We start from the raw sequence: 24,873 nt of genomic DNA, 5'->3' as shown, positions 1-24,873 counted from the left end.
ATAGAGCGCAATTTTAATTCGCTTCTTGATTATCATATTGTGGAATCGCGGTAGAAAGATGCGGCAAAGTGCATCATTTTTTGACGTCATCAAGACCACGCCTTGTTTCAAAAATAGTACATTTTAAAAAAAAATAATCAAAAAATAACTGTTGGGAAAATGAAAGTATTTTCTGGGTCCATGTATTTTTTTCTTTTTTTTTTTCCTTATTCTGTCAATTTCAGTGACAAAAAGTACTACTTTTGACTGAAGGAAACAACCCCATGACATGACTCAGCATGATTTGATTTGAAATTCGTATCTTTGAAGAAAAAAACATAAATTAATGTCAATGATCACCTTTTTTAGAGATGACTTCTCAACATTGGTGGGTTTACAATATCGCACGTGCCGAAGAAATCTAAAAATGCTGTTGCGAAATAACTATTTTACTTAATTCAGTTCGCCTGCAATCAAGAAAAAACCATCGGGCTTTATCTTTTCGCCGTCAATTAGCGCGGCGCCCCGAACTGAAGTTTTTTGAAAGGCGGAAAGCATTAGTTTGTAGAATGGAACTCCAAATTTCGCCGAATGATAATTTTGTTGAATAAAAACTCCAAATTCTGCCGAATGATGATAATTTTGCCGAATCGTCAGACAAAATTTGACGAATAAGGAATTTCTTGGGAGGTCGCAGTGACCTCCCATAGGAAAGCTGTCCAACTTTTGCCCAAAGAACTCCAACTTTTGACGAAGATATTTTTGGCGAAGCGTCAGACAAAATTTGTCGAATAAGGAAATTTGTGGGAGGTCACAGCGGCCTCCTGTGACCTCCCATCGGGGGGGGGGGCATTGCTTGTTTATAGGAAAGGGTTGTAGAGTAGAAGAACGAAAACCCGGCAAAATTCGTTCGGAGATTTGAAGATGAATATTTTCATTCTAATCACGAACTCTAATTTCAACGTTCTAATATTTCAAGGTTTTAAATGAAGTCATCACTTTTTATTAAACAATTTTTCAGTCCTTGACCGCAGACGTTTTTTTAAAAGACATGTGACGTCATTTTGCTATGACGTGGTAGAAAATGGGTTGAAACTCTGACTATGAATCTGAAGTTTACCTACTGCTACGGGGGGGGGGGGGGAGGCTCATTTTAATTTTGTAAATTTCTTAAGGTATACTAATGGTTCGAAACACTGATGACTAATTGAAAATTATAAATGCAATTCATTTCGACACGAGTGCGGTAGATATAATAATGAAAAAAATATATATTGAAACAATGTCTAGACATATTTAACGTCAACTAAATTTAATTACATTTCGATCCAATTGTTTCACCAAAACGAATCTTCCCCTTGTGATCCTAACAAACTCCGAGCTCTGACTCACCAGTTAGTCATTCGACATTTCAGAAATGTAAATTGTAAATAAAAAAACGAACACAAAAGCCAGGAAACACGCAGCCCACACTTTTAAGAACGGGGAAGAAAAAAAAAATGTTACAGGAGGCTTTGGTCATTATCATGTTACCACAACCGGTTCGGCTGTCTGTGATTCTCCTCACCTACTGAATTCTACGCAAGGTTGAATTTGCAAACCGAAGCTAAACGGTTGCTGGAATGTAGGTTTGATTAAGAGAAATCAATGAGGCTATGAGTCGGTGTTAATGTGGGAAGAGACATTACACATTCAAAAGAAATATTTAAATTTTAAATAACAAATATTCTTTTTTAAATGTGGTATTGTTTTTCTTGAATTCGTAGGAATAAATGCTATAAATATTTCCACTTTCATGTATTTCTTATCGATTTAAAAATAATTATTTTCAAGTCCGATTAAAAGATTTTTTTTTTTTTTAATTTTAAAAACGTATATAAAATATTTTTTTTCCTAGCGTCGTATACAGTGTACTCGCGTTACAACGCGATTCGACGAAAGCGAAATGGTTAAAACTCTAGTTTTTACTTTCGCGACTAGCGAATTTTTTAGCTGACGCGAAATTCTCGCCCGCAACATGAAAATTTTCAGAAGGGAATCGGAAGAGCTCAAGTATCGCCTTCGTGATTGGCTGCTAAACTTAGGTTTCGTGAATGGATTTGCTCATTATTATCATCACTAGTAGCGGAAGTTACACAAAAGCAATTCGTTCTTAAAATAATTATGACAAAGTTATGGAAAAAAGCACGGTATTGAATGCAAACTTTTACAATGTGGGGATTCGGTGAAAATGGTCGAAAAAATGTTAAAATAGTCCCGAAAAATTGTAATCCTCTCCAAAGAAAAGATAAAGTGTTGGCAAATTGACGACCGACCGTATGTGGATGGTTTTGATTGAAACATCAGGTAAAAGAAAAACTAGACACAATCACCGTTACAAAGAATAAGTCCGACATATAGGAAAAACGTTCAGCGGACAATAATTAATGGGAAAAGTTTTTTCATCTCGTTCGCTTTTTATGATTGCGCGTGGTGAATGAAATACAGCACTCGTGCTTGCTAGTCATGGATATTGGCTGCGAGCCAATGCGAACAAGCTAACCAGACAAAAATGTAGGACGAACATCTGACAGCACGAATTTTTACTCTTTCAGTTCTTTTCTCTCAGGGCAGATTCATCGATGAGGCCATTTTACTATTATATCTACGCACGCATCGAGATTCGATTGACAGGGCGTGATTCATCCTTCACGTAAGTTCAGGTCAAGTTAGGAAAAAAATCAGGGCTGCGGAGTCAGAATCGAGTGATTTTGGGGTATAGGAGACGAAGTCGGGGATCGATGGTTTAAAATTCCAAGAGCTGAAGTCGGGAGGAATTCCAAGAGTTGGACCTTTTCCCTCAATTTCCGCAACTCTGCCAATGCTGTCGGAGTCGGACTGATTTTGATGAAAAGGAGTCGGAGGCTCCAAAATTTCCGGAGTCTGACAGTTTCCCTCCAACTCCGCAGCCCGTAAGAAATACAAGAACTCGGGAATTTCGCAAGAATTTCAAACCAAGGGACCTTGAGGGACTCTCCACGGGTAACTTTTCAAAATCGAAGTAAAAAAACGGTCTTCGATAATGTTATGGGTAGAACCACGATAGGGGTCTTAGTTATGGGAAGTGGTGTTTGGGGCTATCTCACGGAAATGTTTCAAAATTGAAGTCCGAAACATTTGAGATCAACATTTGTAAACCAGGATATGTAGCAAAGATAACGACAAAAAATCGTTCGTCCCTCCCTTGAAAATTGTTGAATCCGTCCTTGTTTCATCCACTATAATATTAAAATCTGTCCGCGTCCGTCTGTCTGAAGATCGATCTTCCCGACAACCGCTGCGAATCGAGTCAAACGAGATACCGATCAATTCGAAATTTTCCAAAGAAAACAATAGGACCCATCTCGTAATTGTGCGACTTTAATTAGCGGAGATATTAATTAAAACGTTAATTAACGTAACGTTATTCAGGAATTTGTATTTCTTTCCTGTTGCCATTTTGCATATGGGTGAGCAAGTAAAATTCTAATAATTGTTTTAAAAGAGATTTTTTTGGCTGCTGTCCAAATCGTAAAACAACGTTTCCATCTAGAATTTCATTTTAAATTAGTTTAAAATTGGTTACTCTATTCGCACATAGCCTTTATTTTATCGTCTGTCCTTTTCTTTTATTTTTTACATTCAACGTTCTTAACTCTTTTCAGCGTATGAAAGTTGTTTCTTTAGCTATTTTTATTGATTGTAGTGTAAGTTTATCATTCACCGGCCTCATATTTTGGTACATTTAGGATGTGCAACTAATTATGTTTATTTTGTTGGACTTTTTCCCGTCACATAGGTGAGTTTTCGAATTGTAATAACTCTCTTTTTCCTTCCTGTTTCTATTTTTGAAATGCAGTTTGTATCGTTAAAAGAACATGTTAAATTAAGATTGTTTGGATTTCTTTAAATAAAACAGAGTTGAACAAATAAGATCGTTTTTAAGGATTTTAACTAAAGCTAAATTGGAATCTGATGTCTTGGTATTAAATTAATGCTTATTGGTATTTATTTAGTCTTGGTGCTTTAGTTTCACGAAATCAACCAAAAAAATGTGTCATTTTATGTAAAAAGCTGATTGTAATTGTGCATAAATATTTCAGATATAGTCTATCAGATGTAATTCATTTTAACTTGAGCACAGATTATTGTTGATAATGCATATGTTTTCATCTTTTGTGCTAATTGAAAGTACTCATAACTTGTATCACTGATAACTATGATTAACGTTAAAGAGATTTTTGCCAAATATATGCTCTACTGGTGTTTTGCAAACCTTGCATTACGTGTATTTATTTATTCCTTAGCGCTTTAGAAACTGATGTCAGAGTAATACAAAAACATCAAGTTGACATCTCTTTCATTTTTTAAGTAACCCGTGCAACGCCGGGCACGCAGCTAGTGTTGTAAAAATAATTCGTTGACTGGTTGGACGTTGCAGAGAATTCCCTTGCAAATGCTATATATGACACTTTTCCAACTTTTTTTTTTTTGTCTTAATGTAAAGATGAAAGAATAAATAGAGAAGCTTTATTTATTTACTTATTTCGATTTTTTAAATTTATTTATTTTGTTTTTCATCTTTTGTATTTATCGATTTAAGTTTATTTTTTATCTGTTTAAAAGTTCATGAGATGATACTATGACACCCGAAAATAAATGTTTGTAAAATCAATCATATTGCTCGAAGAAATGTAACATTACATTCGAAAGTGTTTCAATAAAACAACAATTGTTATAAGTAGAGTTGTAAATGAGAGCTGCGTCTAAAAACTCCCTCGATTTTAACTAAAAAACTTCGGCAATATGAGTTTGTTCAAAATGAATTATGAAATAAACATAATGTCTCAAGAATTAGCTACATAGAATATAGAGAAATAAATTTATGATTGTTAGTTTGCTTTAGATTTCAGTAAAGACAAGATTCATGCGACTCTGAAGAGAAATTCTGTATTCCAGGAGTCAATTACTGCTATGGCCCGCATAATTTTTCCCAATACAGTTTTTTTTTTTTTTTGTAATCAGCAAACAACTTTTTTTTTAAATTCAGTTATACACAGATATAAAAAAAAACTTCAGTTTTTTAAATGCTATTTTGTTTTGATAACATTAACTCATGTAACGTAATTCCAGGAAAGAATTTTTTTTTCTTTTTTAACCGACTTCAAAAAAGGAGGCTATGATTTCGTCTTACGGCTTTTTATGTTTTCGTATTACTTAAAGATTACTCGACCGATTTGAAAAAATATTTTTTTGTTTGGAAGGGTATGCTTTCCAGATGGTCCCATGTTAATTTTGTCTAGATCTGATGAGGGGTCTCGGAGAAATCTAAGAAACTTTAAATTTCATACGTTGTGATTACGTAGACCAGCTTTCGTCAGCTGCGCGATACGTCACAGGAGGTCGCGTGGTTTTAGCCTGAACGGTGCATTTTTTCGACGGAGGAGTCTTGTCTCGTACAATATTTAATTCTCACGCATCGGAATGTTTGATTTTCACTGCGCCGCCTGTTAATTTTAATAATAATATCACTAATGTATTTACTACTCATGTAGCAAATCAGTAAACTAAATATATTTTGGTACGAAAATAGTTGAATTAGTTTAATTAAAAATTATTTTTGCTAATAAATAACTTCATTTAGTCACTAAAGTTTATTTTTTTTAAATATTTAAGTTATGAAATATATTTAGTGTTCAATTCAAGGGGAGTTGAAAAACCTTCTGAAGTCGGGGCCTCCTATAAACTACTACCTAATGTAACTGACAACTCACCTGAGTTGAGCACTAATTTAACTAAACGCGAAATTAGTCTTTAAATCTAAACCTACTCAGTTACGTTAGGATGCCCCGACTTCAGAAGGTTATTAAAAATTAAGAGATCGTATATAATTAGTTAGGTATTAAAATAATTCATGGTATAGTAATTAAAATCAGTGTTTATTTTATAATTGGGCGTTTAGTTTAGTTGATTTTTGTATTGGAATTGTAAAATACATTTTAATTTATACGTTTGGGTAGGAAATCGTAAGTAAGTATGACCCATTGTTTTTTACTTTTTAGTTCCTCTTTGTTTTTTGAAGTCGGTTCTTTTTTATTTGAAAATAATTTTTTTTTCAGAAAATACTGTGTGCATCTCATATAATCAGTGCCTTAGTTGTTATTACAGTTTCAAAAAATAAATAAATAAATAAATAAATAAAATAAAATTAAATAAATAAATAAAATAAAATAAAACCTTCTATGTATATTTCGAGAAAACATTATTTTAAAATCTTGTAGTGTGTACGAAAATCTTTCTTATTTGACTCTAAAAATAGGCGTTTAAGACCTCCTCCACACTTAGTTGAATTAACTTTCGAATGGGCGGCAATTACGGAGTGTAACCAGGTAGAAAAGTGAAGGAATTACCCGATAATTTGGGAGGCCTATCTTTTTTTTTTTTTTGGGGGGGGGGGGGGTCAAAGGGTATAAAATCTATGCATTTGGAAAAAAGGATCAAAATACAAAATTACATCATATTTTTAAAATCTGGGGGTTATAGACACTCCCTGATTGCCCAAATGGCGGGTCTGTTTGAGGGGTTACGTCATCGTTCTTAAGGAAGGGGGGGGGGGGATGTACCCTGGGTAAAAAAATGTTTTCTTCATACAATGCCTAGCAATCATTATATACCTTGTTACAAATATTCATACAATAATTTAGGCTTTCATGTGAGTTATCAAAAGGCAGAGAATGTAACAACATTGTGACTCATGATTCGAATTTTCCAACTTATGCTAACTTACTACAACATTCTTTTACAACTGATCCCTACTTTTCGGGAGAACCCCCTGTAAATACGCAGTCCGTGTCTTTGACAGTTTATCATGCAAAAAATTTGAAAAAAACAACCCATAATAGCCATTGTATGAAACATTTATTGGATTTTTTTTTAAATCCAAATTTTTGATTTTATTTTAAAAATCTAAATCTATATTAAAAAAATAATAAGAGATCCATCACTACAACTTTATTTATAAAATTAAAAGATTCTTCATCAGAATGTTTCTATCATTTACATCGAATGTAACATAGAATCTTAACTATTAGCCTTTCAGGACAGAACACGATGTTCAGGGTGTGACACGGGGATTAAAATAGAATATCGTCGATTTTCCACAGCGGCTTCTAACTTAACGGGACCAGCCCAAAGTCAATTTTTATAGCATGCGTGGTTAAAGGCCGACAAAATCAGACTTACAGTAACTTATTTTAAGTATCTAATCGCTGTTTTACGAGATAAAATAACACTACAGAATTTGAAGCTAGGAAGAAAAATAGATAAAAAATTCCTTGGCTTACCGGATTCCTGTAATGTAAACCGTGGGCACTTATGATGGGAGCGACGAGAGCTGAAACTTTACCTTCGGCCATGATGAGAACAAGAACCGGTGTAAGTAAACGTCTGCTACAGCTACTGCCGTCGTGGATGCGAGGGGGAAAAATCGCCAAACTTTATCGCCGTCGCCAAAGAAGAATTCAAGATTCAGCCTTGAAAGATACGAGAGAAGCATCCGAAGTGGGAGATGAATGGATCAGCCGCTGCAGTTGAGAGTCAAGGGATGGGAGGTCACAGGAGGTCAGTGTGACCTCCCGAAAAATTCCTTATTCGGAGAAATTTGGAGGTCCATTCGGCAAATTGAAAATTTCCGTCCTCCCAAAAAATAAGTTCGCGGCGCCTACAGAGGGCAGGGGCAACTGCCCTGGGCTACTTCACTCATAAGCAAAGGGCCCTATATTCCAATGTGTTTCTCATGAACACAAGATTGCACTCCCAAAAAGTACAACTGAACACAATTTTATGATTGTTTTTATATATACTATTTTAAAATAAATAGTGCTTTCGGAAAAAAAGAATTGTTTCTGTCATCTGAAGGAGGGGGAGGAGGGATGTGGAATTGGTTTGAAAAATTACAGTATATTTTTTTTCGTAGCATAGCAAGATGTAGAAACAAAAAACTTTCTCCTAAAAATTTTAATCCTTTTCAAAAATAACAAAGTCACTCTAATCTTAACACTATATTTACTTTATACTATTATTACATTAAAAAATTACATAGCAACTACTTTTTGAGAGTTATTTCTTGTCGTGATTCGTGGTTGCGGTAATATGCAAGTAATAAAAATATTTCATTGCTTTACTATTCAGTATGGGGGGGGGGGGCACCAAATCAAAAGTTTCTGCCCAGTCTCCTTTTAAGCCATAGTCGGACCCTACATAGAGATCTTACCAGAGAACAACTCTTGGTAAGATTTCAATGGTCCATCCATAACTTTTACTAGAACTAGATGAACCCATTTGGCTCTCCTATTTCATTGGTAGAGGAAGGGCTTACTGAGAAGGGACCGTACAGACAGGGCCGTCCGAAGAGCTGACGGCGCCCGGGACGAAAATTTCCTGGCGTCACCCCCCCCCCCCCTATACACACAGAAAAATCAAGTTACTTATAACATCAGTGCATAATACATACTTAAATTTTTTACATATTAATAAACAGAACAATCAAAGGACTATGCATAGTAATACAAATTAAATCACAAGCAATAAATCTCTTTCTAATATTTGTGATACATTAATCCAGCAAAACCTTTTCGAAAAATGGAAATGTTAAAAATCCAAATATTTATCTAGGAAAATGTTATCCCACAAGATAAAAACAATTAAAATTGAATTGGTTATTCATATTGATCAAACTAAGAACACGAATAAATAATTTGCTGATTATAAATAGAAAATGTATTTATCGAAGTAAATTACATCAAAATTAAATTTCGATCTGGACTCAACCAATGATTCTTTTCAAGAGTTTTTTAGTTTTACTCCTACCAATTTAATACCAGCTTTCTTATATGTTATAAACAAAGATATTATTCTTTAGCATCAAATATTTGTAAGTTTTAGGGAGAAGCCTACAAATACTCAACAACATCGAAAATCGCTCAGAATTGCGTTTTCGGAGCTCTAATTTCGAAAAATCACTGGCCCTAATATTACAAAATATCGCCTTATCAATTGCTTTTAAGACTTGAGTTTAAGAAAATATTCGTGCAATGGTCCCCTTGCCGTCTTTCTATAATATCACAAGCAATGGGTTTTTCAAACGACACTAACGAAAAACTTTAATTGGGTTAGCCCCTGAAAGTAAAACAGTGCTTAAATTTTTTGAACAATAATTTTGAACAATTTTCCTGGGAAATGCTCCAGATCCTCCTATCCATAAAATCTTCAAAGTTTGTCTAAAGTTGCGTTTTTGAAACTTCAATTTTGAAAACTTGCAGGGGGAGAAGGAATTGATTTCAATCTATTTTTAAAAAAAATCGATCGGAAACCGTCTCTGAACTCCCTCCCTTACTCTAACGTCAATAAACATGGCCTATAATCGCGTTTTAAGGCTAAAATTGCGTTTTTAAAACTAAAAACAATGATGCAAAGGAAACGAATGTTTTGGAGACTGAGAGACAGGAATATTTTCGTGTCCTAGGACAAAATATAAAATCATTTCTATGATTCTCTATTTTGTGTGTCTATGTCTGCGTATCTATGAAACCTGAAATGAGGAGACGCCGCAAATTTTATACAATCGGGGCATTTTATATACGAAGAGGGACGCCGCAAGGCGCCCTTCATTTCGTGTGAATGTCGTGGTGTTTCGTCGAAACGAGGGGCGCCTTGCAGCGCCCCCTCATTTCGTAGCGCCCGGGGCGATTGCCCCGCTCGCCCCCCCCCCCTTTGGGACGGCCCTGCGTACAGATTAACCCTATTGATCCGCGAAGGAGAAAACTATGAGCGAAATCAGTTATTTGTAGGGCAGCGTTTCTTAAATCGTGTTCCGCAGCCCAGGGGCGGATCCAGAAATTTTTGTAATTGGGGTCAAGTTTCAATTGCCAAAACTATACTTCTTATGTAAAGTATCAACTAAGCAGGAGCGCTTACATCCCCAAGGGTAATAGCTCACCCTTCATATGTAACGGTGTACCCTCCAAATGAGATCAAATCTCTTTCAAATCCCCCCCCTTAATTTTTTCAATGGGGCATCCTGCGCCATGGATCATACTGTATTCCCTCAAATTTTCATCAAAAGTCATATTTCTTTACACAGACAGGCTAATCACGTTACCTGAGCTTTTAACATATGAGATTATAGCTATAAAATACAGTGGTCGCCGCTTTTTTGAATCACGTTTGTTCTAAACAGTTTTGATTCCATAAAGCGGTTGACTCAATAAATCGGCTAATTCAATAAGCTGGAATTTCTTATGTTTTGACAATTTGATTCATTAAAGCAGTTGATTCAATAAACCATTGATTCAATTAAACGGCGTCCACTGTAATTGAAAAAAGCACACACAACACACATACACATGTGGTTTGAGGTGGAAAAGTGCTTTAAAAAAGTTAAGCTCATTAGGGTTATTATACAAAAAACGTAGGTTTTTGACGTTGGAATTCATGAAAAAAAAAATCTTCATTTTTTTTAAAAGTTACTTTATAATGTTCCTCTTAGGCACCTTTTTATTCTCACATAGTTAGTCACATTCTTTATTGGTTATTTTGCAATTTTCTTTGGTAGTTAAAATTTTGGATGTGAACGGAGGGTAACAGATAGAGAGAGAGAGAGTAAATATATATTTTAAATGTTATTTTTAAACTTTTCATTTAAATAAACATTGCATCATGTATGAGGAACACGTTTTGAACTGATTAAAATGCTAACCAGTTCAAAATTATAAGAACCAGCTCTAATTAATGTAACCATCTTTCTTAAAATGGATTTTTAAAGAAAGTTGTATGCTCCATTTCTGATTGTAACATTCAGAAAGGATATACAATTTGTATATCCTCCATTACATCTATACTGTAACGGAAGATACAAATACGTATGTTTTCCTATGATCATTGTATTGATTTAGGGTTAACGCAACATGTTATTTAGAATTTACTTAAAAAGTGATTCAATTTTAACTATAAAAAATTTTTTTGTACACAAACAATTCTTTCCTTTTTTACTCAAGAACAGAGGATACACAAAGTTAAGGACCTATTTGACTTCCAAGTGAATAATGCTGAAATTCTTTCACACTAAGTTCTTGAGCTTCACTATGAAGACCCAAAGTTGAAAAGGGCTAACTCGTGATTCTAAAACTCTGTAATGAGCTGCCAGTACTGACGTCTATAGGAAATTCTATTACTTAATTAAATCCTGAACGGAGGATACAAGAAAGATTGTGACAGTGATTTAAAAGATTATGAGTGCTATATATTTTTTTATTTTACAACATAATTCTTTTAACCTATTAAAAAAACATCAAATGATTTAAATCTCGCAATTAAATCTGTTATATTTTTTTGTATTGAATAAATACATGAAAAAGTACATGGGAAGAAATGTGTTGGGACATGTAACGGAGGCATACAAGTATCCCTCCGTTCAGTGAAAAAAACATTTAAAATTTTTTATAGCGTCATTAATTTGTATTGATCATTTTCAAAATTTGTTATACTTTTCTAAATATCATAAAAAAGTGCTTAAAAATAAATATTTTTGAAACTAACCAACCTGGACCTAAAAAAGCGCGTTTTTTGTAGAATGACCCATTATAGATTATTGTCCTTTTGAAAATGAACAAAAAACTCAAAATAGCAATAGCCCAGTAAAAGAACTCAGTCAATCCTTTGACTAATGACTCGTTGAGAGGATATACCTTACAAAACCAAGTCAAAAATGGTTGAACTTGATTCCGTGTCCTACTTTTTTTTCGGGATCTAAAAAATTGAGGTCTAATAATGATCATAAAAAAAATCTTGTCACAGGGGGGTCAGCTGACCCTTTGACCCCTACCCTGAATCTGCCCTTGCGCAGCACCCCTGGGCTCCATTGAGCTATCTCAAGGGTTCCACGGTGGCACGTTTTCTTTCGCACCTTTTGATTTTGTCGCTTAAAAAGCGACGAAAATAACGCATTTTCGAAATCAAAGATAAATTAACATTTACCATCCAAAGATAGTTTAAAGAGGACGTCAATGTAGAAAAACTTTTGGGAGGGCACCCCAACCCCCTATCTTACAACATTAAAGTATATTGCCAAATATTACGATTTTCGACGTTTCCTTCAAATATTCTGCACGCGATGCTAGCCATTCTCCCAATATCTATGGTAGCAGTTGAAGGGATAATTTCAACATTTAACGAGTGAGGACCAATTTAAGGAGCAGTTACTAAATGGTCTAGCTCTGTCTGATGTCAACACACAATGACTTCGAAGTCTATGATTTATAAATAACTTAAAAAATTGTTGAAAAATATGCATGGGTGTAGCCAAAATTCGGGTTAGGGAGGGGCAAATAGAGACTCAACCATAGGGTAGTTTTTAAGGTGCCCCCCCCCTCATTTATTGGCCTTGTATTAAGTTACCGACCCTAGTATGATAGCATATAGGCCCCATAAATCTTGTCGAATTTATACTACTCCGATTCCAATTCAGGGTCCCTCAAGAGATAGGCTCCTATTTCATTCCGACTAGGCTCTGACATGGCCTCTCGTAGGCCCCGGTAGTACCCCTAGTTCGGAATATTTTTCCCGGTCGTTATGAAAATGTACCCGATGTTTTAAAAGCGATTGCTATTCCTTATCATGGAAATAAAATTTTATTCAATTATAATCATGTCACAAAACGTGTCTGAGTTTGAAGTCGAAATTGAAGCTACAGTTGGTTTTCACGCAGGCTTATGTTAAGATTCCTTCCGACAGTCATAAACGGTGATATTAATTCAAGTATACACTCAAGTTCCCTATGCGTTTCCTGAAGCCTGTACATATGATTTCCTTACAAATCTCAGTGCATGTAAAAAAAAAAAAAAAAAAATCACTACTGCTTTCGATAAGTTGCTTTTTTTTTGGGCAAGCCATCTGAAGCCTGTACATATGTTTTAATTACAATGCTCATTACATGGGAAGTAAGAAAACTATACAATTTTCTCTATGACTTAGGGACAGTTTTGAGCTTTTAACTTTAATAGCATAGTAATCATATGTTTTCAATTTGAAAAAACTATTCTATTTTTTGGCTTTAATACTTTACCTCAGGGTGAGGTATAAATGTGTAGACATGTGCCTTGAAACAAAAACAAAATATTTATTGCTAAAAATTAAAGGGATTCTGCTCCCCAACTTAGAGCACTTAACGCTTTGATTTTTCTTTTACGTATGCAACAATATATTATAGCTTGGGACATGGGGCACCAAATATAATTTTAAAGAAGCTTATTTTACAACTAAATAAAGAAAAATAACATTAGCTAGAAATAATTCAGTCTTTTAACTTTCCGATTTCAGAATGTACTTTTAGCTCTCTATGTTCCTTATTTCAAATTCATTTTGTACAAATCCTGAAAACGCAGGTAAAACTATATTTATTAAAAAAAAAAAAAAAAATTCCTTGAAATTGTATTTTCTAAAAAATGGTGGAAAATATAAGGACTAAAAAATTTTATTGTATATTCAGTTATACACACCAAATTATTTTAAGAATAAAATAATCGACATGAAATAAGAAATGAAAACAATACATTGCTTAGTAAACTAAAAAATAACAATGTCAAAAAGCACAAATTGCAGATTACTGCAGACACGTGTTTCGGCTTTACAGGGAATGCCTTTTTCAATGCAAGAAGAAATGAGCTTATGTTATGAAAAGACATCCGCGTGCGCGCGCGCGACAAAAGCGGTGTCTGCAGTAATTTGCTATTTGTGCTTTTTGACGTTATTATTTCTTACTTTACTTTTCAGCACAAAGATATTTAGTTATCTTAATACATTGCATCTTCTAAAAACTGAGTGATGAATTCAATTCTATCTTTTGAAAGCGTCCAACTAGTAACTGTTTGTATGAATGATGCGGAAAGTGAAAAAAAAAAAAAAAAAAAGACTAAGAAAAGGGGGGGGGGGAATGTGCGTCACGGGACGCTCGGTAGAAGTGATAACTTTCATAGGATTAAATTATTATCATTATTTAATCCTATGAAAGTAACAATTGGCTTATGGTAGCTATAATAAGCAACGAAATTTTTGCATTGTAGGTTATCTAAAAATCAGAACCTTCTTGTGTATAATTTAAAAGCTGTTTATGAATAAATTGAATAATACTTGAAATACTTTTGTTTGGATACATATATATGTTGGCAATAATAATTTGTTGCTTTGCTTCATTGAGACATTCCACTATACACATTTCACCAATAAAATTGAACCGACTTCAAAATTGCTCCAAATGAAAAATAATTTTATTCTTTGATCACCATTCAGACTACTTTTAAATATAACTTTTGACATCGGCGCAAAAACAGTAGATTAAATGACGCGTCATTTCTAAATATTTCGTTTATCAGAAAAAACACTCAAACTTACGAAACATTTTAGATTTTACTCTGTGATGAACAAATTAAATGTTTATTTATTATTTTTGTTTTCTCGGCCGTCTCCAACCCCCGCGTTGCGAAGTTCATTTAAAATATGTACTCCTTATCACAGTTCAAAACCCTTAATAAAGTAAAATATTTTAGTATAACTAATCGCAAAAATCTTTTTGTTTTGAAAATAAATTTAAAGATTAAATGCTGTTTTGAATATAGATTGTTTACAATGTTATTGGTATTATATTGTATTACTAAACTCACCTTTCGTTAGGATATTGCGTTATGTTGCGACGATCATTCATTTTCTGTTAGTTTCATTACTTTTTCTACTATCGCTTAACGCTTAAAGCTGACCCAAAGAGTAAAGAAACAAAATTTCCCCGACCACGCGAGCTTCTGTTATATGCGCCAGAGCATTTTTTAAGGAATTTTTACTAGGCGAGACAAGTTTTATCATAAAGGCCGAACATTCCCAATAATTTCCCTCTTTTTTCAACAAACGTGTGCATATATCGTCGCTTCAAAGTAGTATTTCTGTAAGTACTTTTTGTTCTGAGGTGACTCCATGGGACTTCTGATTTAAGAGGAAGCCGATATGAACCTAACGTAAGTACAATATCAACTCCGAAGTAAAGGGGGTTCGGGGGTTTCTCCCTCGGAAAATTTTCAAATTCGTAGTCTTAAAAACGCATTTTAGACGATCTTTGGTAATGTTAGGGGAGAAGAGGTTTGATGGCGTTCACTTGTCTATTTTTCGAAATTGTAGCTCTAAGAATGCAGTTTTAGACGCTCTTTTTGATGATGTTAGAGGGAGGAGAGATTTGAGGGCCCATCCAAGATAGTTTTTCTGATTTGGAATCTTTGAAATGCATTTAACTGTCTTTCGTAACATTAAGCGCTCGGATGCGACTCCCTCCCCCCCCCCGGCCCATTTTTCGAAATTGAAACCGTAAAAACGCAAACATTATGTCGAATAATGTTCGAGGGGTTCTCTGGCGGATTTTGTTTTTTTTTTCTTTCTTGCAATTGTAGTGCTAAAACCCAGTCTAATACGATCTTTTCGTGATGTTACGTGGAGGAGACATTCGAGGGCCCGCACCAAGATTTTTTTTTTTTAATTTTCTGTCTTAAAGATGCATTCTAATTATCTTTTATAGTGGTAGGGCAAAAGAAGTTTGGAGCGCTCCCCAGGAAATTGTTTGATATTGTAAAATTGTAGCTCTAACAAGGCTGTTTTAGACGATTTTTTGGTGATGTTAAGGGGAGGAGAGATGAAAAAACCCATCCCAAGGAAATGTTTCTAATTTATAGACTTAAAAACGCATTCTAGACTATCTTTGGTAAGGTTAGGGGTTGAAGAGGTTCTGAGGTCTACTTTCAAATTTTTAACAAATTGCAAATGTAGGCAATCCACAGGGGTGCTCACCCCCCTAAGAACAAGGGTGCTCCCCCTTAAATATCGTGAAGACCTCCACAGAAGCAAGAGCCCCCCCTCCCCCAATGAGAAAAATATCCGTCAAAACACAAACACCCCCTAAAAACTTCAATGGCGCAATCTGCGCCATGACCCTCCCCACCTTGGTGGGCACCACTGTAATCCATGATTCATAAGCAGATTTTAGAGGACCATCAATTTTTCGAAATTAAGCTCAAAAACGTAGATCTTGAAGACTTTCAATGATGTTAGAGAGCGAGGAGTTCTCCCCCGGAAACATTTTGAAACTCAAGCGCCAAAAACAAAATTTAGGCTGATCTTGAACGATATTGGCGAAAATGAGAGGGGGGGGGGACCCTCCCCTGGAAACCTTTACAAGTTCTTTTTTAAAACGCAGTTTTTAGACTAACTTTGGCAATATTAACAAGAGGAGTGGTTTGGAGGGTCCCATATTAAAAAGGGAATGCAGAATAATTACATAGCACTCACAGCATAAAGCCAGTTTTGCATGGTCCAATTTCCCAATAGGCATAGATGGCAGCTGCCTAGGGCGGCAAATTTTGCTTTAACCACACATTTTTAAAATTAATTTTTTATTCTTGAAAGTAAAATATTTGCATTCTTTTATTTTCCACGGAGACCAATTTTCTTGAAATTTAATGATTACTTTCACACACCTAATGAAAATTATTATTATTATTTTTTAATTTTTAAACGGGATATATTTTTTCAAGTGAACAGTTTTCAAAAGCGGAAACTTTGGACTCTTTGCAATGTAATCCAGTAACAATTACTAATGAAATACTAAGTAAGGGAACGTAATAACAGAGGAAATTATTCAAATCGTTGATTTGTAGATGAAAAAAAAAAATCATTGTAAAGATGCTGTTATAAAAAAAGATGACAACTGATAAAATGGTTAACACACAAGACATTAAAGTTTAGTGCTCATCAAAGATTCAGCTATATCGATGTTAAATATCTAAGCTAGAGTTTTGACATCAAAACACAGTTGCGATCACAAGAGCACTAATACGTAACTTTTTTTAAAAACAAACAGAATTAATTCGGAAAGTCATCGTTTTTTCCCCTGTTCTTTTTTTTCTCTAAAATCAAAAGTCTTTTTAAGCAAACGATGACAAATAATGAAACAACAAAGAAGTTTGTTAATTAATTCCGAAAATAAATATGCTGTCTTATGTGAAACGTATTATGCATTCGAGAGAAAAACGCTTTCGAGACAAATCTCGCTTTCTGTTTACTTCCCCATTTTCTATCATTATACTATTTTCCTTCATAAGTTTAACTCATGTCTATATTTTTTCAGTATTTCATTTGCGTGATAATTATAAGGAAATGTCTTAAAACTTCAAAGAATGAAAGAAAACATGTTTTATGAAACTAATATTACCATGAAAAAATAATAACCATGCTCTATTAATTGTTAATTGTAAACATACAAATTGTAAATATTATTGAAATTGGTCTTATATGAATCGTTTAATAACCTGCCCAAGAGCAGTACTTGAGCCATGAACGATGTGCAAAATTAAATAATATAAACAGAGGCACGTCGAACTAAAATTTTTGGGTTTAGGAAAACTTTAATTTTACCGATTTCTATGTTGCAATATTATCTCCAAATTTGCCGAATCGTCAGCAAAATTTGAGGAACACGGAATTTTTGGGGAGATCACTGTGACATCCCATCGGGGCACCCCTGAATGTGAAACGTCATCATTTCTTAATAAGCTTGGCAGTTTAAATTTATAGAACCCTTTTCTTTTCGTGTTTTTGAGTGAAAGATTTTTTTCTTTTAGGGGGGAGGGGACGGCAAATTTCAAATCTGCCTAGGGGTGGCATGCAGCTAAATTCGGCCCTGCAGTTTTGTTAATATTTCTAAAACATACGATCAGGGCTCCAAGCAAGTAGCTAGAACTTTGTTAAGGGGGCGGGGAGTCCAAGGCGGAATGACATTTAAAAATGGGGGAATACTGAACAAGAAGCTTTAGCTGTTAATTATATTAATTAGTACTATTTCAATTAAAACTACAGTTATTAATGCATGATAAATAGCTTTAAAATTATTAGCTAATAAAAATTTAAAGGCATTAATAAAAGGTAATTAATGAAATTTTTTTTTTTTTTAATCACCTCTAGATAGTATGAAATGAAGTCTCCAAAAAGCGTCTCACATAAATTCCCGAATATGGGGGTGAAAAATTACCCGCTCATATTAACAGTTTTTATCGTTGGGAAATGCAGATTTTTTTGCTCTCTATGCAATTTTTTTCAATTCTCTAACTTAACTATGGTGGGAATTATTCGCGTTGAAAACCCGAATTTTTCAAGGCTTCGCTGCATTTCAGGCACTGTGGGTAGGTTCCCCTTTTCAAATCCTTCGTTTATTTATTCTTTTTTATTTCAATTTCTTAAAAGTATTTTACTTTGTTGTGATTCAGAATCCTGCCTAAAGTTGTGACAAATTCGTGGCAAATCGCGATTGTGAAAAAATTATATAGTTCGCAATCACGAATTGCGATAGGACCCTACTCGTTGGGTTTCTTGTTTATTCAAATGGAACGGAAATGGTCCAGAAATTGGCACCCGTGGTGGTACTGGTGATTTATTCCAATAGGTAGCACGAAGCATATCCATAAAAAAAATGGTAATTAGGTTCCGGTAATAAAGATTAAGAATTTTATGGCCGATATCCACCAGTACACTAAGCATAAAGATTATTTACAGCGTGTAACGTTATGCATTTTAATTTCTTATCAAACTTAAAGATGGGTATTAGTAATCTGTAGATATTGAAGACGATTAGATGACGTTTCGCTGTTTAAGTTAACCTATATAGGCGTTTTTTAATGAAAAAACATAATTTTACACACAAAAAAAAAACTTTTTTTTTTTTTTTTAAATATAAAGTTTGCTTGAGTTAAGGCCTGAAATAAATATGAATAAAATCAAACAGCAGAAGATTTGTAACTATGACGAAGAAAATTTCACTCTCTAAATAAATATTAAAAACAATTGTCGTCACAGAAATCTGAAAAATCAGAGCAGCATCAGTTTTGTTGAAATGAGTATAATAAGCCATTCGTGATTGCTCAATAACCCTATGACAAACTACCGGACTACTGCAAACACAAGGAGTGTGTAGAATGACAATATGTTATTTATTCGATGCTATTTTTGTCTAAACGTAATATTTAGATGTGATACCAAAATAAGGTGTAAGGCACAAAATTGTAAAAATAAAACACATTTCAAAAAAATGCAATACAACTTACCTATCATTTTTGGGGAGTGCGTTGATTTTTTTTTCTTCTGTATTTCGATTTTTTGAAAGATTTTTTTCCCTAAATTGAGGAAGAAAAAGTTTGCTATGAACACCAATAATAGATATGCGTTGTGCTACCTCAGAGACTCACAAGCTTCCTGTAGGAGCCCCTGGCACCTTCTAAAAATGTGGTGCTGTCTACAATAGCTCCGCTGCGGACAGCTCCTTCCCTGATTTTTCGCTATATGGCCCAGGGCCTTGATATGGCCATTCCTCAAAACCATTCCTACAAATGAGAGTGGGACGATTTCGAAAAAGTTTTATAATGGCTACTTATCATTGTTGACGAATGAAACTTTCCTGAGGTTCCCTCTGGTGTTGCATGGCTTTCTCCGATGCAGTCTGCCTCCCTCAGGGGAACAAACAGATCGGAGACAGCCATAGGTGTTGAGAAAAAGATAAGCAAACCAAACCAGGGCATGAAACCAAACTACTTTTGCTGTCCCATCCCAAGTCAGCGTTCCTGTACACAGGCGCGAAAAGCTTTTATCAGCTATCATCAAGGGAAGCGCTAAAATGAGGTGGGGTGCTAATCGATTGTTTAGTCTGTCGCCGAGTGCGAGGTGACCTTGGGTGGCCCGTCTACGGGCAAGGCCTTTCCACAAGGAGAAAAAGCTTTCTTTCGGCAAGTACGAGTCTGCGGTTTTAAAGAAGACGAGGAGAGGTTTCACAAAGATTTGAAAACCGTTTATAAAAATGAATGAACCAATCTTGGATTTTCCTATGTCGCCCAATGGTTTGATTTTGCATCTTCTAGGCGACAGAATTTTTTCACCACGTGACATTGGTGTCGCGTAGTCCCTATGTTAAAAAATGCTCTGGTATGCGCAAACGAAAGGAATGCCAGACGAGAGTTGCGCCGTTACGCGCGTTATGTCACAAATCAGTTTACCCTCCCATAAGAAGTTATCACTTCAAAAAGTGAAAACACAATTGAATGAAATCTATACGTTCGCCGCAACCAAAATTATTATGTATGATCATTAAGAACAGGAATTACCTACAGTGTCTTCGTTGCCAGGAGCTTTAGACAGCAGATAACATCTAACGATCTGAACATCTAACGCTCAACTCGACCTAAAAGCATCCTCATATATCTAGAGTGCTCGGGAAAAAGAGTATAAGTCGCGCCTACATTCAGATCAAAATGATATAAGTCAAATAATTTAATTATTTTCAACAATATAGTTCAAATGAAGGTTAAGCAATGTTGATTTACTAATTCTGAAAAAGAAAATTGTAGTAAACATTGTGAAAATAAACAAACACCTGATGGAGTGGTCTACTTCTGAAATCTAGAAGGAAAGCTGTGGAAAAACAGCTCCCCTTAAAATTCAGTATTTTTGACTTATACTCTTTTGCCCGAGCACCCTAGATATATAATAGCCAATGATCGAGTAACGCGGTGATTCAACAATGAAACTCGCGGCACGACATGATAGTTTCATAATATGTTTTGGTAATGTTTAACACGCAGGGAAAGGCTTTATTGTGACAAGGCTGAACTCCGATCCGGTCACTTAACTGTTTTACTGGTAAGGCTGTGTCATTTCAAGGGAATGAAGAAACGAAAAAACGGTCAACAGCAACGGTGAACGTTACCTGCAGGAGTTTAGGGTTCATCCACTGGAGTTAGGGTTACAATTTCAAATATCAAAATATCATGAAACAGGCAATGGCTTCGTTCAAATGTAGAAGCAATTTTCACCCGTCATACCTAAGTCGTACCTTGACGGGCGACTTTCTAGTTTTTAAAGAATTAAAGAACATCTAGCGATCAGTCACGATGCCTACTATTTTATCTTTTCTAATATGTGCTGCCATCGAGGATTTGTAATATATGGTGAAGTAATTCAATATTTAAAAAATAAATGAACTGAATGAAGAAAAGTTTACTTTTATCAGAAATTCAAATTTGAGCTGGGAAAAGCAACAAGTGCAAGATAACGAAATAAAAACAGAGATGGGCAGATTCGTATTCGTAAATCCGAATTGGAATTTGATTCACAGTACCTTAATGTGTCAATCCGAATACGAATACATTCGTATTCACAAGTGTTAATTCGAATAGATTCATATTTGCAAGTGTGAATCCGAATACGAAATTAGGATTCATGAATCCGAATCCGAATCTATTCAGATTCAGACCTATGAATCCAAATCATTTCTGATTCACATCTGTGAATAAGAATCCATTTGGATTCACACTTGGATTCACTGAAAGTTCAATTCAAAAGCTCAATATAAATAAATAATTGTCTGTCTGTACTTCACTACAGGTCGAGTTTTGGGTGTTAGTGAATTTCTGAAGAAAAATGACGATATTGTTATGGGTGAAAATTTTAAAAGTGGAATTCTACCAAAGTAATGTAAATTGAAACTTTGATTTGTTTATATAATTTTACCACAGATTATTCATGAGATGTTTCAATCTGATGTTTGCTGTGTGATGTTAACGCTATTGGGTATGTGAGAATCTTATGAAATCAGTCTTGAATTCATGAACCTTTGATGGAATGAACACACACTGTATAACAGTATCTTTCCGTCCCTTGGCAACGCAAAATGTTGTGATATCTACCTTTTTTCCCCGCATTTTCTGTTTTTCGTGAAACATTTGGTTTTAAACTCACTAGTAAATAATGAAAACGCTAACTACATTGAAAGGTTGATAAACTTGATCATAATACAAATTTGTTAGTCAAGTGCCCATACTTGGGACAGTAGTCTTAGTTTTGAGGGCTGGTACATCTGTTGGTACTTCACCAGTAAGGAATAAATGGTGTTACAGAATAAATTAATAGTTTTCTTATGAGGCTATGTGAGTTGTGTTTTAATGTATCAGTTTTATGGGTTATTTTTATGAGTTTGAAAATTTCAAAAAAATATGCAATTTTTAAGTATGGAAATAATTTTGATAATACCTACGCTAACTGAGCAGCATTAGTTTGAATTCGTTTCACAATTCATCTCGACTATGTACCTGTGTCCCTTTTGGGCAAATTCATTTGCACCCAATTAATTTAGTTGAACTTATTTATTCATAAATTTGAGAAATTGCAAATAAGTTCCACACTTGGCACACTGTTCCAAGTTAAGGCATTAAACCATAAATAGTGTCTATAAAGAATATTGAGGAAAAAAAACTGCATACTTGTATTAATAAAAGCGTATGGATACAAAAATTTATAAATTCAGTGATATTTTGATGACAATAAATATGTCATACCATAACAGGACAGAACAGTTGTCATTGGTAAAAAAAATTGAAACTATTCATGAACAAAAAACGTTTTGTCAAAAAAATACATTTGTTAAATCTACAAATGAAAATGAGTCTTTAAGTATAGATCAGGCTAATTCATTTGAAGTGAATTTAACATTACTAGGAAGGAATGAAAAGGAATGTGAAATGATGTGAAAAATAAGGAACATTAAAAGCTAAAAATAAGCTGTGCTAATAATTATTTGGGTTTATCAATTGCTTTTATGTTTCCAAGAGAGATTATTACATTCAAAAGATTTAAGAAGGCAAGGGAGACCTTTAATGTTTTCAGAGGCAAGTGTACATTCTGATCATCGTTGAAAGTTTACAAGATCATATTATTTCTATCTAATGATATTTTTTTCTTTATTGGGTTGCAAAATAAACTTCTTTAAAACGACAGTTGGTGTCCCAAACTATTATCTTTTGCTTAATACATGAAAGAAAGATCAAAATAAAAAGTGTCCCAAGTTAGGAAGGGAGGTAGGTCCCTAACTTGGGACAATGAAATTTTTTTTGTTTTATTTTTAAAGGAACAAACCTGCACACTTATACCTTGTCTTGAAGGGACGTAGTAAGGCACATCCTGAAAAACAGAATACTTCGTTCGAATGGAAAACGTATGATTAATATGCTACTAGAGGTAAAAGTTCAAAACTGTCCCAAGTATGGGCACTTGACTGTACGAAAAATTAGCGGAAATTGTTAGCGTTTATGACCATAAAATCATGATTTTTAACTTTTTATGGACTTCTAAAACCTGGGTCCAGTCGTATTCGACTTGGGGCTCCATATAGTAGGAAGTTCATTTTCGGGTCAATTACTTAGTTTGACGACAATAAATATACCTCCAAAAACTCGCTAACACCCAAAGCTCGAACTGTAGCATGGTACAAAAAAACATTTATTTATTTATATTGGCCTTTTAAATTGAATTTTTCAGTGGATCCAAGTGTGAATCCAAATGGATTCGTATTCATAGATGTGAATCAGAAATGACTTGGATTCATAGGTCTGAATCCGAATACATTCGGATTCGGATTCATAGGAATGAATCCGAATTTCGTATTCGGATTCACACTTGCAAATGTGAACCTATTCGAATTCACCCTTGTGAATACGAATATATTCGTATTCGGATTGACACGTTAAGGTGCTGTGAATCAAATTCGGATTCGGAATTTGATTCACAGCACCGTAGCCATTCGTAGCCATTATAAAACTTTTTCGGATACGAATCTGCCCAACTCTGAATAAAAACACTCTTATCTAGAATCTAAGGAATGGCAACTGGTCCTCTCTACCCCCTTCTGTCTAGACCATAAAAACAAGAGAAATTTTAATTTTTAATGTTTAAAAACTTTTTCAGTATAAATTTAAATGAATTATTAGCACAATTGTATGTAAAACTCTTCAGTATCTCTTTTCCCAACTAAGAAAATATTTTGATCATATTTCCCATGCATAAAATTTGAGGTTATTTATCCCTTTTAAAAATACTCAGAATCTCAAATAAGAGTATTGGTACTTTACAATGAAAAATACTAATTAGCAGTTATCAGTAATTAACATAGTCTATAATGAATTTTATTTAAATAGCGATTCATGGACAAATAGTTAATGTGAGTGTCTCTTTGAGGTAAGAACCTGGGCCCCCTCCGAAGCAGAATCCTGGCTAGGCAGTCACTGAAAACTATTGCCGAAAAACTAGGTGTTCCATGAAAAAAAAAGTCAGTATTAAAATGGACTCCATTAATCAATGAAATTAAGAAACGCTGATGTAGGGGAATGTGGTGCAAAGTGTAATGGTTAAAATGACATAGATTTTTCAAAATGAAAAAATTGAAAATTTGTTTTGCAAATCACAGTATGTTAAAAAAAAACAATGTATTTTATAATAAAACGTGCATTGAAACATTATTTTTTATTTTTGGCAGTAAATTTGTGCCTTCAAAAAACGATGGAAAATTTTCCCATTTTTCTTTTATGGGGCAAAGTGAAAAAATAAGATATTTTTATAATGAAATGTTTTCTATTCGATTGTAAAAAACACTTTGGATCAAATGACTAAATAAATAAAAGGATGGATGAATAAATTAAAAGATAACGAAACAATAATCTAATAAATAAATGAATGAAGAAAAATAAATGAGTGAATAAAGTAGTGAATGAATAGGAAAATCAGTGAATTATTAAATGAAGAAATGTAATTTAATTAATTAATAAAGAAATGCGTTAGTGATTTAGTAAATGGCTGAATGAGTTAACGGAATGAACTACTACAGTGAAGTACCGTTTATACGTTTCTCTTTTATACGTTTTTATCAATTATACGTTTTTAAAATTGGTCCCTGCAGAGTCTAATACACATTAACCT

At 34.2% G+C, this 24,873-nt stretch overlaps 1 protein-coding gene across 1 annotated transcript in view; it reads right to left on the bottom strand.

The window, feature by feature from the left end:
• LOC129227036 (galectin-6-like) overlaps nucleotides 1-7,431 on the bottom strand; it is a 37,195-nt gene extending 29,764 nt beyond the window's left edge. Inside the window, exon 1 of the mRNA XM_054861672.1 lies at nucleotides 7,341-7,431. Within this exon, the coding sequence (XP_054717647.1) occupies nucleotides 7,341-7,412 (72 nt within the window). The 5' untranslated portion in view covers nucleotides 7,413-7,431. The remainder of the gene's footprint in view (nucleotides 1-7,340) is intronic.
• Between the last annotated feature and the right edge of the window lie 17,442 nt (nucleotides 7,432-24,873).

The sequence above is a fragment of the Uloborus diversus genome, chromosome 7, assembly GCF_026930045.1.
Source record: "Uloborus diversus isolate 005 chromosome 7, Udiv.v.3.1, whole genome shotgun sequence".
In the NCBI taxonomy this organism is placed as follows: Eukaryota; Metazoa; Arthropoda; class Arachnida; order Araneae; family Uloboridae; genus Uloborus; species Uloborus diversus.
Note: the sequence above shows the minus strand (reverse complement) of the source record. Positions and strands in the feature narration are given on the sequence as shown.